General features: G+C 43.0%; 1 protein-coding gene across 1 annotated transcript in view; it reads right to left on the minus strand.

The window, feature by feature from the left end:
* Positions 1-10,505: 10,505 nt before the first annotated feature.
* LOC106612959 (connector enhancer of kinase suppressor of ras 1) overlaps positions 10,506-14,260 on the minus strand; it is a 101,173-nt gene continuing 97,418 nt past the window's right edge. The window contains exon 20 of the mRNA XM_045714239.2: positions 10,506-13,458. Coding sequence (XP_045570195.1) covers positions 13,054-13,458 — 405 coding nt within the window. The 3' untranslated portion in view covers positions 10,506-13,053. The remainder of the gene's footprint in view (positions 13,459-14,260) is intronic.

Below are 14,260 nucleotides of genomic sequence, written 5' to 3' on the forward strand. Positions count from 1 at the left end.
ACAATGACCCTAAGCATACTGCTAAAGCAACACTCGAGTGGATTAAGGGGAAACATTTAAATGTCTTTGAATGGCCTAGTCAAAGCCCAGAACTCAATCCAATTGAGAATCTGTGATATGACTTAAAGATTGCTGTACACCAGCAGAACCCATCCAACTTGAAGGAGCTGGAGCAGTTTTGCTTTGAAGAATGGGAAAAAATCCCAGTGGCTAGATGTGCCAAGCTTATAGAGACCTACCCCAAGAGATTTACAGATGTAATTGCTGCAAAAGGTGGCTCTACAAAGTATTGACTTTGGGGAGTGAATAGTTATGCACGCTGAAGTTTGTTTCACAATAAAACATATTTAGCATTTTCAAAGTGGTAGGCATGTTGTGTAAATCAAATGATACAACCCCCCAAAAAATCCATGTTAATTCCAGGTTGTAAGGCAACAAAATAGGAAAAATTCCAAGAGGGTGAATACTTTTGCAAGCCACTGTATGTGTATGTGTTTGCATGCATGCACACAACCCCCTCATCACCCATTAAGCATTCAGACAGTGGATCAATGACATCCTATTCTCATCACAACCAAGGTCACTGCTCACTGTTCCTCACTATCCCTACCAAACAGGATGTGCCACACACACATACAAACCACATGAATACGCACGCACACTCATAGACTAATGACGTTTCTCAGGGTCATAAAGCATCTGAGAGACTGGCCAGGTTACTGGCCATGGTCTTCCAGTAGACCACAGAAGCCATGTTTTCTCTCTCTCTCTCCAGAGGTAAGACCATTAGATCTCTTAGGGATGATAATTCAACACCAAATAGGAGGTCCGTGGAAAAATATGAGAGGGCGACCTACATAACCGCCATCACTGTGAGGGGAACTCCATTACCCAGAAACCCATCCATAACTCAATTACATAGAAGTTCCATTACCCAGCAGCAGCATACAGATCCCGGCATCCATGGTGATGGGCATTGTGTTCGCCCCTCTCGGCCTAGTATGGGTCTTCATGGCAGCCATCAAGTCTCAGTGGAGGTTTCAGAGTAGTTTCTGAACCCAATGTGGCATGTTGAATTGATTTTCTTCCTATGAATTTGGCCAACCCAATTTTGATTTATAATGTTTGTTGATGTCGGGGGCACCGCAACCTCTTGGCAAAATATGAACAATAGCATGAGATGATCTATAAAACAGCACATTTTCTCTCTGACCCGTGGCAAAAAGTGTAGAATTGAAGGAAATTAGCTTTAAAACTGCAACATTTTCTCTTAGCCTCATGGGCCCCAAATGCAGTATTCCAGCCCTAGGTATGTGTGTGTGTGCGCACGTATGCATTGTATGTGAATGAGTGGGGGTTTTGTGTGAGAGTGTCAGTAAAGTGTGTGTGTATATACATTGAGTATACAAAACATTAACAACACCTGCTCTTTCCATGACTTCGGCCGTGTCTAAACATGACAGTTCATGCAGCATTAGTATTCTTATGATAGAGTTCATGGAATTCCATGAGAAACAGACTCCGTGATGCTGGCCTTCTAGGCAGAGTTGCAAAGAAAAAGCCATATCTCAGACTGGCCAATAAAAATAAAAGATTAAGATGGGCAAAAGAACACAGACACTGGACAGAGGAACTCTGCCTAGAAGGCTAGCATCCCGGAGTCACCTCTTCACTGTTGAAGTTGAGACTGGTGTTTTGCGGGTACTATTTAATGAAGCTGCCAGTTGAGGACTTCTCAAACTAGACACTCTAATGTACTTGTCCTCTTGCTCAGTTGTGCACCGGGGCCTCCCACTCCTCTTTCTATTCTGGCTAGAGACAGTTTGCGCTGTTCTGTGAAAGGAGTAGTACACAGCATTGTACGAGATCTTCAGTTTCTTGGCAATTTCTTGCATGGAATAGCCTTCATTTCTCAGAACAAGAATAGACTGACGAGTTTCAGAAGAAAGTTATTTGTTTCTGGCTAATTTGAGCCTGTAATCCAACCCACAAATGCTGTTGCTCCAGATACTCAACTAGTCTAATAAAGGCCAGTTTTATTGCTTCTTTAATCAGAACAACAGTTTTCAGCTGTGCTAACATAATTGCAAAAATGTTTTCTAATGATCAATTAGCCTTTGAAAATTATAAACTTAGATTAGCTAATACAACGTGCCATTGGAACACAGGAGTGATGGTTGCTGATAATGGGCCTCTGAATGCCTATGTAGATATTCCATAAACAATCTGCCGTTTCCAGCTACAATAGTCAGTTACATCATTAACAATGTCTACACTGTATTTCTGATCAATCTGTTGTGATTTTAATGGACAAAGAAATGTGCTTTTCTTTGTTTCTAAGTGACCCCAAACTTTTGAACAGTAGTATACACACACACACACACACACACACACACACACACACACACACACACACACACACACACACACACACACACACACACACACACACACACACACACACACACACACACACACACACACACACACAGTCTGTGTAGAATAATAGTGAAGACATCAAAACTATTAAAGAACACATATGGAATCATGTGGTAACCCCAAAAAGTGTTAAACAAATCAAAATATACTGCTCAAAAAAATAAAGGGAACACTTAAACAACACATCCTAGATCTGAATTAAATAAATAATCTTATTAAATACTTTTTTCTTTACATAGTTGAATGTGCTGACAACAAAATCACACAAAAAGAATCAATGGAAATCCAATATATCAACCCATGGAGGTCTGGATTTGGAGTCACACTCAAAATTAAAGTGGAAAACCACACTACAGGCTGATCCAACTTTGATGTAATGTCCTTAAAACAAGTCAAAATGAGGCTCAGTAGTGTGTGTGGCCTCCACGTGCCTGTATGACCTCCCTACAATGCCTGGGCATGCTCCTGGTGAGGTGGCGGATGGTCTCCTGAGGGATCTCCTCCCAGACCTGGACTAAAGCATCCGCCAACTCCTGGACAGTCTGTGGTGCAACGTGGCGTTGGTGGATGGAGCGAGACATGATGTCCCAGATGTGCTCAATTGGATTCAGGTCTGGGGAACGGGCGGGCCAGTCCATAGCATCAATGCCTTCCTCTTGCAGGAACTGCTGACACACTCCAGCCACATGAGGTCTAGCATTGTCTTGCATTAGGAGGAACCCAGGGCCAACCGCACCAGCCTATGGTCTCACAAGAGGTCTGAGGATCTCATCTCGGTACCTAATGGCAGTCAGGCTACCTCTGGCGAGCACATGGAGGGCTGTGCGGCCCCCCAAAGAAATGCCACCCCACACCATGACTGACCCACCGCCAAACCGGTCATGCTGGAGGATGTTGCAGGCAGCAGAACGTTCTCCACGGCGTCTCCAGACTCTGTCACGTCTGTCACGTGCTCAGTGTGAACTTGCTTTCATCTGTGAAGAGCACAGGGCGCCAGTGGCGAATTTGCCAATCTTGGTGTTCTCTGGCAAATGCCAAACTTCCTGCACGGTGTTGGGCTGTAAGCACAACCCCCACCTGTGGACGTCGGGCCCTCATACCACCCTCATGGAGTCTGTTTCTGACCGTTTGAGCAGACACATGCACATTTATGGCCAGCTGGAGGTCATTTTGCAGGGCTCTGGCAGTGCTTCTCCTGCTCCTCCTTGCACAAAGGCGGAGGTAGCGGTCCTGCTGCTGGGTTGTTGCCCTCCTACGGCCTCCTCCACGTCTCCTGATGTACTGGCCTGACTCCTGGTAGCGCCTCCATGCTCTGGACACTACGCTGACAGACACAGCAAACCTTCTTGCCACAGCTCACATTGATGTGCCATCCTGGATGAGCTGCACTACCTGAGCCACTTGTGTGGGTTGTAGACTCTGTCTCATGCTACCACTAGAGTGAAAGCACCGCCAGCATTCAAAAGTGACCAAAACATCAGCCAGGAAGCATAGGAACTGAGAAGTGGTCTGTGGTCCCCACCTGCAGAACCACTCCTTTATTGGGGGTGTCTTGCTAATTGCCTATAATTTCCACCTGTTGTCTATTCCATTTGCACAACAGCATGTGAAATTTATTGTCAATCAGTGTTGCTTCCTAAGTGGACAGTTTGATTTGACATAAGTGTGATTGACTTGGAGTTACATTGTGTTGTTTAAGTGTTCCCTTTATTTTTTGAGCAGTGTATATTTTGTATTTGAGATTCTTCAAAGTAGCCACCCTTTGCCTTGATGACAGCTTTGCACACTCTTGGCATTCTCTCAACCAGCTTCATGAGGTAGGCACTTGGAATGCATTTAAATTAACAGGTGTGCCTTGTTAAAAGTTAATTTGTGGAATTTCTTTCCTTCTTAATGCGTTTGAGCCAAACAGTTGTGTTGTGACAAGGTAGGGGTGGTATACAGAAGATGTTTTATACCAAATAGGGCTAAGTCCATATTATGGCAATAACAGCTCAAATAAGCAAAGAGAAACAACAGTCCATCATTACTTTAAGGCATGTGTAATACCCTTGTTAAAACCAAGTATTGAGTTTATTTGTTATAATTAATTGGTATTAGATTTAAAAGGTGATTGAATTGCTCCTGTATTGTAATGTTGTTAATGCATTTCTTTTGAAGAAATATTTATTTAATGTATAAGTGAATAGGTTGGTTTACTTTTAAGTTTAAGTTTTGACCAATAAGGTCGCGTGTTAAGCTGTGGCCAATGGAGTTGACCTGGTTAACGGGAGGCCTGGGAAAAAAGAGAGGGAGAGAGATGTTGAGAAAAGGTTGGATGTTACATTATGACCGTTGGTGAAGAAGAATTATAACAGAAACCGATAAAAATTGAGCAAAATACAAACCTAACGAATTTTGAAGGGAAACACCGATTTTATTTTATAAGAGAGTTGTTATAATTTTGTTAAGACTTAGTAAAGACTGAAGCTACCGTCTCATCGTGAAGGTATTTGACAGCCTTGAGGTTAGCCTAGCATCGTGTGACACCGAGAGAGAATTGCTTGGGGAAGATTAACGAGTTCATGTTCCCATGAGATATCGGTTACTGCTAAAGAGTACTGTCTGCATTGATAGCTGTGCTTGCTGTGGATCTTGTGAGGAAACCTGCACGGAACTGCTATACTTCACTGAGGGAATATCTATGAGTAGTGAGTAACCACAACGGTGGGGTGCTTCGGGACTTTATGTGTGTCGTCATTTTTTTGGAGCTCCAACAGGTTAAACAAGCTTGAAATAATTTGGACATGGGTTGTCACGACTCATTGGGGTTGATTATTTTTATTTATTTTGATGTGGTGCTTTGAAAATGCAGTAATACACATCTTGAACCTTATGTATGTTTCCTTGGTGGAGTCATTTACTGGTCAATTTAATTTAATGCATGGGAAAGTATATCCAATAACAAAAACCTATAATCATTCCATCTGAAGTTAATACCCTATTTGTCATCACCCTAGATAGTTTACAATAGGGATTGTTATTGGAGATGTCCTTCTCACCTAACATCCCATGCTGTTGAGATACTCTACGAAAGTTAATATCGTGAGTCAAATTCGATCCTGGTGAGAGGGTTACACATGAAAGTCAGTCAATGCGGAACATTTCAAGAACTTTGAAAGTTCCTTCAAGTGCAGTCGCAAACACCATCAAGCGGTATGATGAAACTGGCTCTCATAAGGACCGCCACAGGAAAGGAAGACCCAGAGTTACCTCTGCTGCAGAGGATAAGTTCATTAGAGTTAACTGCACCTCAGATTGCAGCCCAAATAAATGCTTCAGAGTTCAAGTAACAGACACATCTCAACATCAACTGTTCTGAGGAGACTGCGTGAATCAGGCCTTCATGGTCGAATTGCTGCAAAGAAACCACTACTGAAGGACACCAATAATATGAAGAGACTTGTGGGGGCCAAGAAACACAAGCACTGGTCATTAGACCAGTGGAAATCTGTCCTTTGGTCTGATGACTCCAAATGTGAGATTTTTGGTTCAAACCGCCGTGTCTTTGTGAGATAGGTGGATGATCTCCGCATGCGTGGTTCCCACCATGAAGCATGGAGGAGGTGGTGTGATGGTGTGGGGGTGCTTTTCTGATGACAGGGTCTGTGATTTATTTAGAATTCAAGGCACACTTAACCAGCATGGCTGCCACAGCATTCTGCAGCGTTACGCCATCCTATCTGGTTTGCACTTAGTGGGACTATCATTTGTTTTTCAAAGGACATTGACCCAACACACCTCCAGGCTGTGTAAAGGCTATTTGACCAAGAAGGAGAGTAATGGAGTGCTGCATCAGATGACCTGGCCTCCACAATCACCCGACCTCAACCCAATTGAGATGGTTTGGGATGAGTTGGACCACAGAGTGAAGGAATGGCAGCCAACAAATGCTCAGCATATGTGGGAACTCCTTCAAGACCGTTGGAAAAACATTCCAAGTGAAGCTGGTTGAGAGAATGCCAAGAGTGTGCAAAGCTGTCATCAAGGCAAAAGGTGGCTACTTTGAAGAATCTAAAATATATTTTGATTTGTTGAATACTTTTTTGGTTACTACATGTGTTACTTCATAGTTTTGATGTCTTCACTATTATTCTACAATGTAGAAAATAGTAAAAATAAAGAAAACCCCTTGATTTAGTAGGTGTGTCCAAACTTGTGACTGGTACTGTATATCTCACCCATCTACACACAAACACCATAATGACAAAGTTAAAAACATGTTCTTATACATTTTTGCAAATGTATTGAAAATATAGACATATTTAACTTACATATGTATTCACACCCAAGTCAATACTTAGTAGAAACGCCTTTAACAGCAATTACAGCTGTGAGTGTTTCTGGGTACGTTTCTAAGAGTTTTGCATACCTGGATTGTACAATATTTGCAAGCTCTGTCAAGTTGGTTGTCGATCATTGCTAGACAGCCAGATTTAAAGTTTTGCCATAGATTTAAGCCGATTTAAGTCAAAACTAACTAGGCCACTCAGAAACATTCAATGTCATCTAGGTAAGCAACTCCAGTGTAGATTTGGACTTGTGTTTTAGGTTACTGTCCTGCTGAAAAGTGAATTTGTCTCCCAGTGTCTATTGGAAAGCAGACTGAACCAGGTTTTCCTCTAGGATTTTGCTTGTGCTTAGCTCTATTCTGTTCATTTTTATCTTAATAAAAAACTCCCTAGTGCTTGCTGATGAAAAGGAAACCCGTAACATGATGCAGCCACCACCATGTTTAAAAATATGAAAGGAAAGGGGGATACCTAGTCAGTTTTACAACTGAATGCATTCAACTGAAATGTGTCTTCCGCATTTAACCCAACCCCTCTGAATCAGAGAGGTGTGGAGGGCTGCCTTAATCCACATCCCGGGAAACAGTGAGTTAACCGCCTAGCTCAGGGGCAGAACCACAGATTTGTACCTTGTCATCTCAGGGATTCGATCCAGCAGGAGTGGTACACGGTGATCTGTTGTACTAGATTTGTCCCAAACATAACACTTTGTATTCAGGACAAAGTTAATTTCTTTGCCACATTTTTGGCTGTTTTACTTTTGTGCCAGAGGAATTTAGCCTAGAAAGGTGATTCTAACATGTAGTGACATGTTTTCACTGTCATTATGGGGTATTGTGTGTACATGGGTGAGAAAATAAATACATTTGGGTATGAATAATTTCTGAAGGCACTATGTGTTGGGCTTTATAGATTGCCCAACACATTGGGCTTAAACAGAGATTATTCTTGACAGAGTGATGTATATTTTTCTAGACCTAAATTGTTCCTTGACTAGCACCATTCATTGCCACTGTTGATAATTCTAATGTTGTAACTTTTAATACTGGTCGATTGGGAGAGAGCCAACATCTTTTTTTGCAGCAGTGCTGCCTGCCAGGAGTCAGTGTTGCCTGCCAGGAGTCAGTGTTGCCTGCCGATTGACTGCCAGATTCAAGATGCTATCATCGTTAAATAACATAGCAGATGAAACACATTGAATATTTACATTCATGCACTTCCAAATAAATGTTGTATCTTTGTCCCCAAAGCATTTAACTGCAGGGTACTGCAACATCATATGAAGCATTTATGTAATCAAAACAAGTACATAAAAGATCTTCTAAGCCTGTCTTAACCTTAGACCTTATTTTCAGGGTTTATCCCAAAACCCTATTCTTTCCCCATTCATTTCCACCATAAGAATGGCTGAACAAACCCGAGGTAACTCATTTCCGGCATTTATGACAGCAAGCTGGCGAGCTCTATAAGCCTCTAAGTTAGCACAAACTAGCCTCAAAAACTAATGATAAAGAAAGCAAATTACAGGCTACAGTACCTTTCAAAAGGCTGCATGTGTTATATTGTAGTCAATCGAGCCCTTAACGAAAATCCTGTTGTTTTGAAACTGGCAGACAAACATGTAATTTATGACTGAAAGGTGCTGAAGTGTCTTTAGAGACGAGATGGATTTGTAAAGATATGTGTTGCCACTTTTGTCTTTATGCTTGTTTTCTTGGACCTGCACAAAGAGCCTTTTAGCCAATTCGCACAAACAGGAAGTAGTGGCAATAATAAACAACACATTCCTCTTTAAAATTCACACACCACAGACCGTGAAAAGACACACACTGGCACCAGTCCTGCCAAATGACATTGACGAGTTGTTGTTTTGTTGGTGAGGTAAACATGACAGCAAGCGTCTTGGAAAACAACATTCAAATCTGTCAGTGACATAAAACTTCAGAAGAACTTTATCTTACGGCACAGAAATGACATGGTAAGATGGAAAACAGCAATAACCTATTTGCTTGTTTGTTTCTTTGATGTTCATTACAAAAACACATAGGCTGCATTAGATACTAGTAGAACTATGCTGTTCCAGTGTTGTAGGGCCGTTTATCGGGGCCCTCCCAAGGTACGAGCAAAAAATGACATGTGGCAGAGCGAAACATTTTATACATAGTGATCCTGTTAAATGACTTAGGAAGTAATATAAAACTCACTAAGTACTATTCTAATTCCTAATTCCATGGCTTCATAGCTAATCTCATGCTATTTTACACATTGCCATGAGGCTGAGAGAAAATTCTGCAGTTTTAAAGCTACACTACATGACCAAAAGTATGGATAAATTAAAAGTATGGATAAATTTGTGGATTTGTCTATTTCAGCCAGACCTGTTGCTGACAATCTCCATAGGGAACATTGGCAGTAGAATGACCTTACTGAAGCGCTCAGTGACTTTCAACATGGCACAGTCATAGGATGTCACCTTTCCAACTAGTCAGGTCGTCAAATTTCTGCCCTGCTAGAGTTGCCCCGGTCAACTGTAAGTGCTATTATTGTGAAGTGGAAATGTCTAGGAGCAACAACGGCTCAGCCGCGAAGTGGTAAGCCACACAAGGTCACAGAGTGAGAGCGTCAAGTGCTGAAGCGGGTAAAACCGTCTTTCCTCGGTTGCAGCATTCACTACAAGTTCCAAACAACGTCAGTACAAGAACTGTTGGTTGGGGGATTCATGAAACAGGTTTCCATGGCCAAGCAACCGCACACAAGCTTAAGATCACCATGTGCAATGCCAAGCTTCGGCTGGAGTAGTGTAAAGCTTGCCGCCATTGGACTCTGGAGCAGTGGAAACGTTCTCTGGAGTGATGAATCACGCTTCAACATCTGGGTTTGGCGGATGCCAGGGGAACGCTACCAAATGCATAGTGCCAATTGTAATGTTTGGTGGAGGAGGAATAATGGTCTGGAGCTGTTTTTCATGGTTCAGGCTAGGCCCCTTAGTTCCAGGGAAGGGAAATCTTAACGCTACAGCATACAATGAAATTCTAGACGACTCTGTGCTTCCAGCTTTGTGCCAACAGTTTGGCGAAGGCCCTTTGCTGTTTCAGCATGACAATTTCCCCATGCACAAAGCGAGGTCCATACAGAAATGGTTTGTCGAGCTCGGTGTGGTAGAACTTGACTGACCTGCACAGAGCCCTGACCTCAACCCCATCGAATACCTTTGGGATGAATTGGAACACTGACTGCGAGCCAAGTGTTATCGCCCAACATCAGTGGCCCGACCTCACTAATGCGCTTGTGGCTGAATGGAAGCAGCAATGTTCCAACATCTAGTGGAAAGCCTTCCCAAAAGTGTAGGCTGTTATAGCAGCAAAAGGGGGGGACCAACTCCATATTGATGCCCATGATTTTGGAATGACATGTTTTGGAATGGCCATGTATGTAATTTTCTGTAATTCCAAAAAGTAATAATTCATGGCTTATGACGTGTTCATATGCTATCTGGGGGGCCCGACCTCCATCCCCCCCACCTTGTGGGGGCTGCATGCTACGCTAGAGGAAGGTTCCCACTGTTATCATGCTAATTGCTACTAATTCCAGCAGAGGTCAATAGTATTTATCAAGGACAGGCAGTACTGTAAAATAGTGCTACCAAAACCTTGTCAACACTTTTATCATAACTTATTTCAGCAGTGAACGCAAAACAAAAGTCCCATTTTCTGCCAAGATAAATCTCAATAGAAATTTGAAGAAATGATATTGCCATTTTATTGCCAGTTTCACCTGACCATCAGTTAGGACAATGGCTTCTTGAATGACAAACTGTTTGCAAATGAATGCGTTCATCACTTGTTCTTTACTGCATTTGACAAAGGCTCAGTCACCAGTGAGGATCCCTACTGCTCAGAATATATTGAATCAATATATTCAATATGCATTGGGAAAACTAAGCTTTCACGCACGCACACACACACACACACACACACACACATGCTGAGGTCTGGGAACAGATCTGGGAGCAGTCTTACATGTTAACCTTATCAGGTTAAAATAAACAATGATTGTCTTTGATCTATAATAACTATGTCATAATGTTGTCCATCAGGCAAGATCGGAACTTACTCTGTGCAAAAATATATACAATCTACGTTTAAAAAAGTACAATACATTTTGTTACGTGACATTTAACATTCTATGTACATAAGAGGCATACAACACGGATATAATTTACCTTTAAATCTCCTTTAAAAATCTTAGCCAAAGATATGTAACAGTAGAAAAGACAGTCCATAACATCCCATGACTACAGTATATATCTATCAACACAGAGGGACACTTGAAAAAATAGTTTTTGTCATATGAATACCGTAACTTGAATTCTGCAAGTTTGGCGTGATACAATTGGCTTGGAAAGACAAACCCTGTCTTTCCTACATCAACAACAGTCAAAAACCATTTAAAACAAAACCCCTGAGGGCCCAGTGTTTATCCTGACCACATTACCTGACCAGGAAAAACTCCATAAGAAATCACAGCGATATCTACAGTCATGAATCACAGCGATAACCAGAGTCATGAATCACAGCGATAACCATGAATCACAGCGATAACTAGAGTCATGAATCACAGCGATAACTAGAGTCATGAATCACAGCGATAACCATGAATCACAGCGATAACTACAGTCATGAATCACAGCGATAACTAGAGTCATGAATCACAGCGATAACTAGAGTCATGAATCACAGCGATAACTAGAGTCATGAATCACTGCTCAAACTAGAGTCATGAATCACTGCTCAAACTAGAGTCATGAATCACTGCTCAAACTAGAGTCATGAATCACTGCTCAAACTAGAGTCATGAATCACTGCTCAAACTAGAGTCATGAATCACTGCTCAAACTAGAGTCAAGAGTCACTGCTCAAACTAGAGTCATGAATCACTGCTCAAACTAGAGTCATGAATTACTGCTCAAACTAGAGTCATGAATCACTGCTGAAACTAGAGTCATGAATCACTGCTGAAACTAGAGTCATGAATCACTGCTGAAACTAGAGTCATGAATCACTGCTCAAACTAGAGTCATGAATCACTGCTCAAACTAAAGTCATGAATCACTGCTCAAACTAAAGTCATGAATCACTGCTCAAACTAGAGTCATGAATCACTGCTCAAACTAGAGTCATGAATCACTGCTCAAACTAGAGTCATGAATCACAGCGATAACTAGAGTCATGAATCACTGCTGAAACTAGAGTCATGAATCACAGCGATAACTAGAGTCATGAATCACAGCGATAACTAGAGTCATGAATCACTGCTCAAACTAGAGTCATGAATCACAGCGATAACTAGAGTCATGAATCACTGCTCAAACTAGAGTCATGAATCACAGTGATAACTAGAGTCATGAATCACTGCTCAAACTAGAGTCATGAATCACAGTGATAACTAGAGTCATGAATCACTGCTCAAACTAGAGTCATGAATCACTGCTATAACTAGAGTCATGAATCACTGCTATAACTAGAGTCATGAATCACTGCTCAAACTAGAGTCATGAATCACAGCGATAACTAGAGTCATGAATCACAGTGATAACTAGAGTCATGAATCACTGCTCAAACTAGAGTCATGAATCACAGCGATAACTAGAGTCATGAATCACTGCTCAAACTAGTCATGAATCACAGTGATAACTAGAGTCATGAATCACAGCGATAACTAGAGTCATGAATCACTGCTCAAACTAGAGTCATGAATCACAGCGATAACTAGAGTCATGAATCACTGCTCAAACTAGAGTCATGAATCACAGTGATAACTAGAGTCATGAATCACTGCTCAAACTAGAGTCATGAATCACAGTGATAACTAGAGTCATGAATCACTGCTCAAACTAGAGTCATGAATCACTGCTATAACTAGAGTCATGAATCACTGCTATAACTAGAGTCATGAATCACTGCTCAAACTAGAGTCATGAATCACAGCGATAACTAGAGTCATGAATCACAGTGATAACTAGAGTCATGAATCACTGCTCAAACTAGAGTCATGAATCACAGTGATAACTAGAGTCATGAATCACTGCTCAAACTAGAGTCATGAATCACTGCTCAAACTAGAGTCATGAATCACTGCTCAAACTAGAGTCATGAATCACAGCGATAACTACAGCTATGAGTTTTCCCTGGTTAGGTCATATGGTTGAAAAAAACTCTATGCCCTAACCATACATTTCTGATGGTAAGTAGAGAAACCACAATCAGATCAGTTCAGTGGCGTCTCATATGTAGAAGTAATTCTCTCGGCTAGCAGGACTAGCTACGTCGTCTGTGCTGATCTCTGCAGTCACTGATTGCTCTGACTGTGGCTCTACATCTGAGTCGCCTGCTGCCTTCTTCATCGTACTTGACAACGATGGCTCCGCGTCTACCAGCATCTCCCCGTAGCCAAGGCTCAGTCCATACGCAGCCTCTGTTTCCACGGCAACCGCCTCCCCCATCTCCCCAGAAGACGATCCAGGGGGCGTGTCCTTTGTCTTGGCAAGAGCTTTAGCCCGTTGGACAGCCAGTTTCTCGATCTCCAGGTGTAAGTCTTTGTTATGTTCTTTCCACTGGCAGTACTTCTGGGACGTCAGCTCAGAGTCCTCCAGCACCTTGTTGATGAGTTGGAGCTCCGCTTCTTTATCCTAGAAGCACATTGAGAACAGATGGCCATTTACATTAACAAAAATTCACACTAAGTTAACGTTAGTGTTCATATTAGTACACTATAGCTAAGGCCAGAAGTTTCTCCTGGCTACGTGACCTGGGGCCAGGCAGGAGTTTCCCCTGGCTACGTGACCTGGGGCCAGGAAGGAGTTTCCCCTGGCTACGTGACCTGGGGCCAGGCAGGAGTTTCCCCTGGCTACGTGACCTGGGGCCAGTCAGGCGTTTCCCCTGGCTACGTGACCTGGGGCCAGGCAGGAGTTTCCCCTGGCTACGTGACCTGGGGCCAGGCAGGAGTTTCCCCTGGCTACGTGACCTGGGGCCAGTCAGGCGTTTCCCCTGGCTACGTGACCTGGGGCCAGGCAGGAGTTTCCCCTGGCTACGTGACCTGGGGCCAGTCAGGAGTTTCCCCTGGCTACGTGACCTGGGGCCAGTCAGGAGTTTCCCCTGGCTACGTGACCTGGGGCCAGTCAGGAGTTTCCCCTGGCTACGTGACCTGGGGCCAGTCAGGAGTTTCCCCTGGCTACGTGACCTGGGGCCAGTCAGGAGTTTCCCCTGGCTACGTGACCTGGGGCCAGTCAGGAGTTTCTCCTGGCTACGTGACCTGGGGCCAGGCAGGAGTTTCCTCTGGCTACGTGACCTGGGGCCAGTCAGGAGTTTCTCCTGGCTACGTGACCTGGGGCCAGGCAGGAGTTTCCCCTGGCTACGTGACCTGGGGCCAGGCAGGAGTTTCCCCTGGTCAGGTCACACAGTCAGGGCCATATCTATAAGTGCCGCTATAAA

Source organism: Salmo salar, chromosome 01, assembly GCF_965601325.2.
Source record: "Salmo salar chromosome 01, fSalSal1, whole genome shotgun sequence".
Classification (NCBI taxonomy): domain Eukaryota; kingdom Metazoa; phylum Chordata; class Actinopteri; order Salmoniformes; family Salmonidae; genus Salmo; species Salmo salar.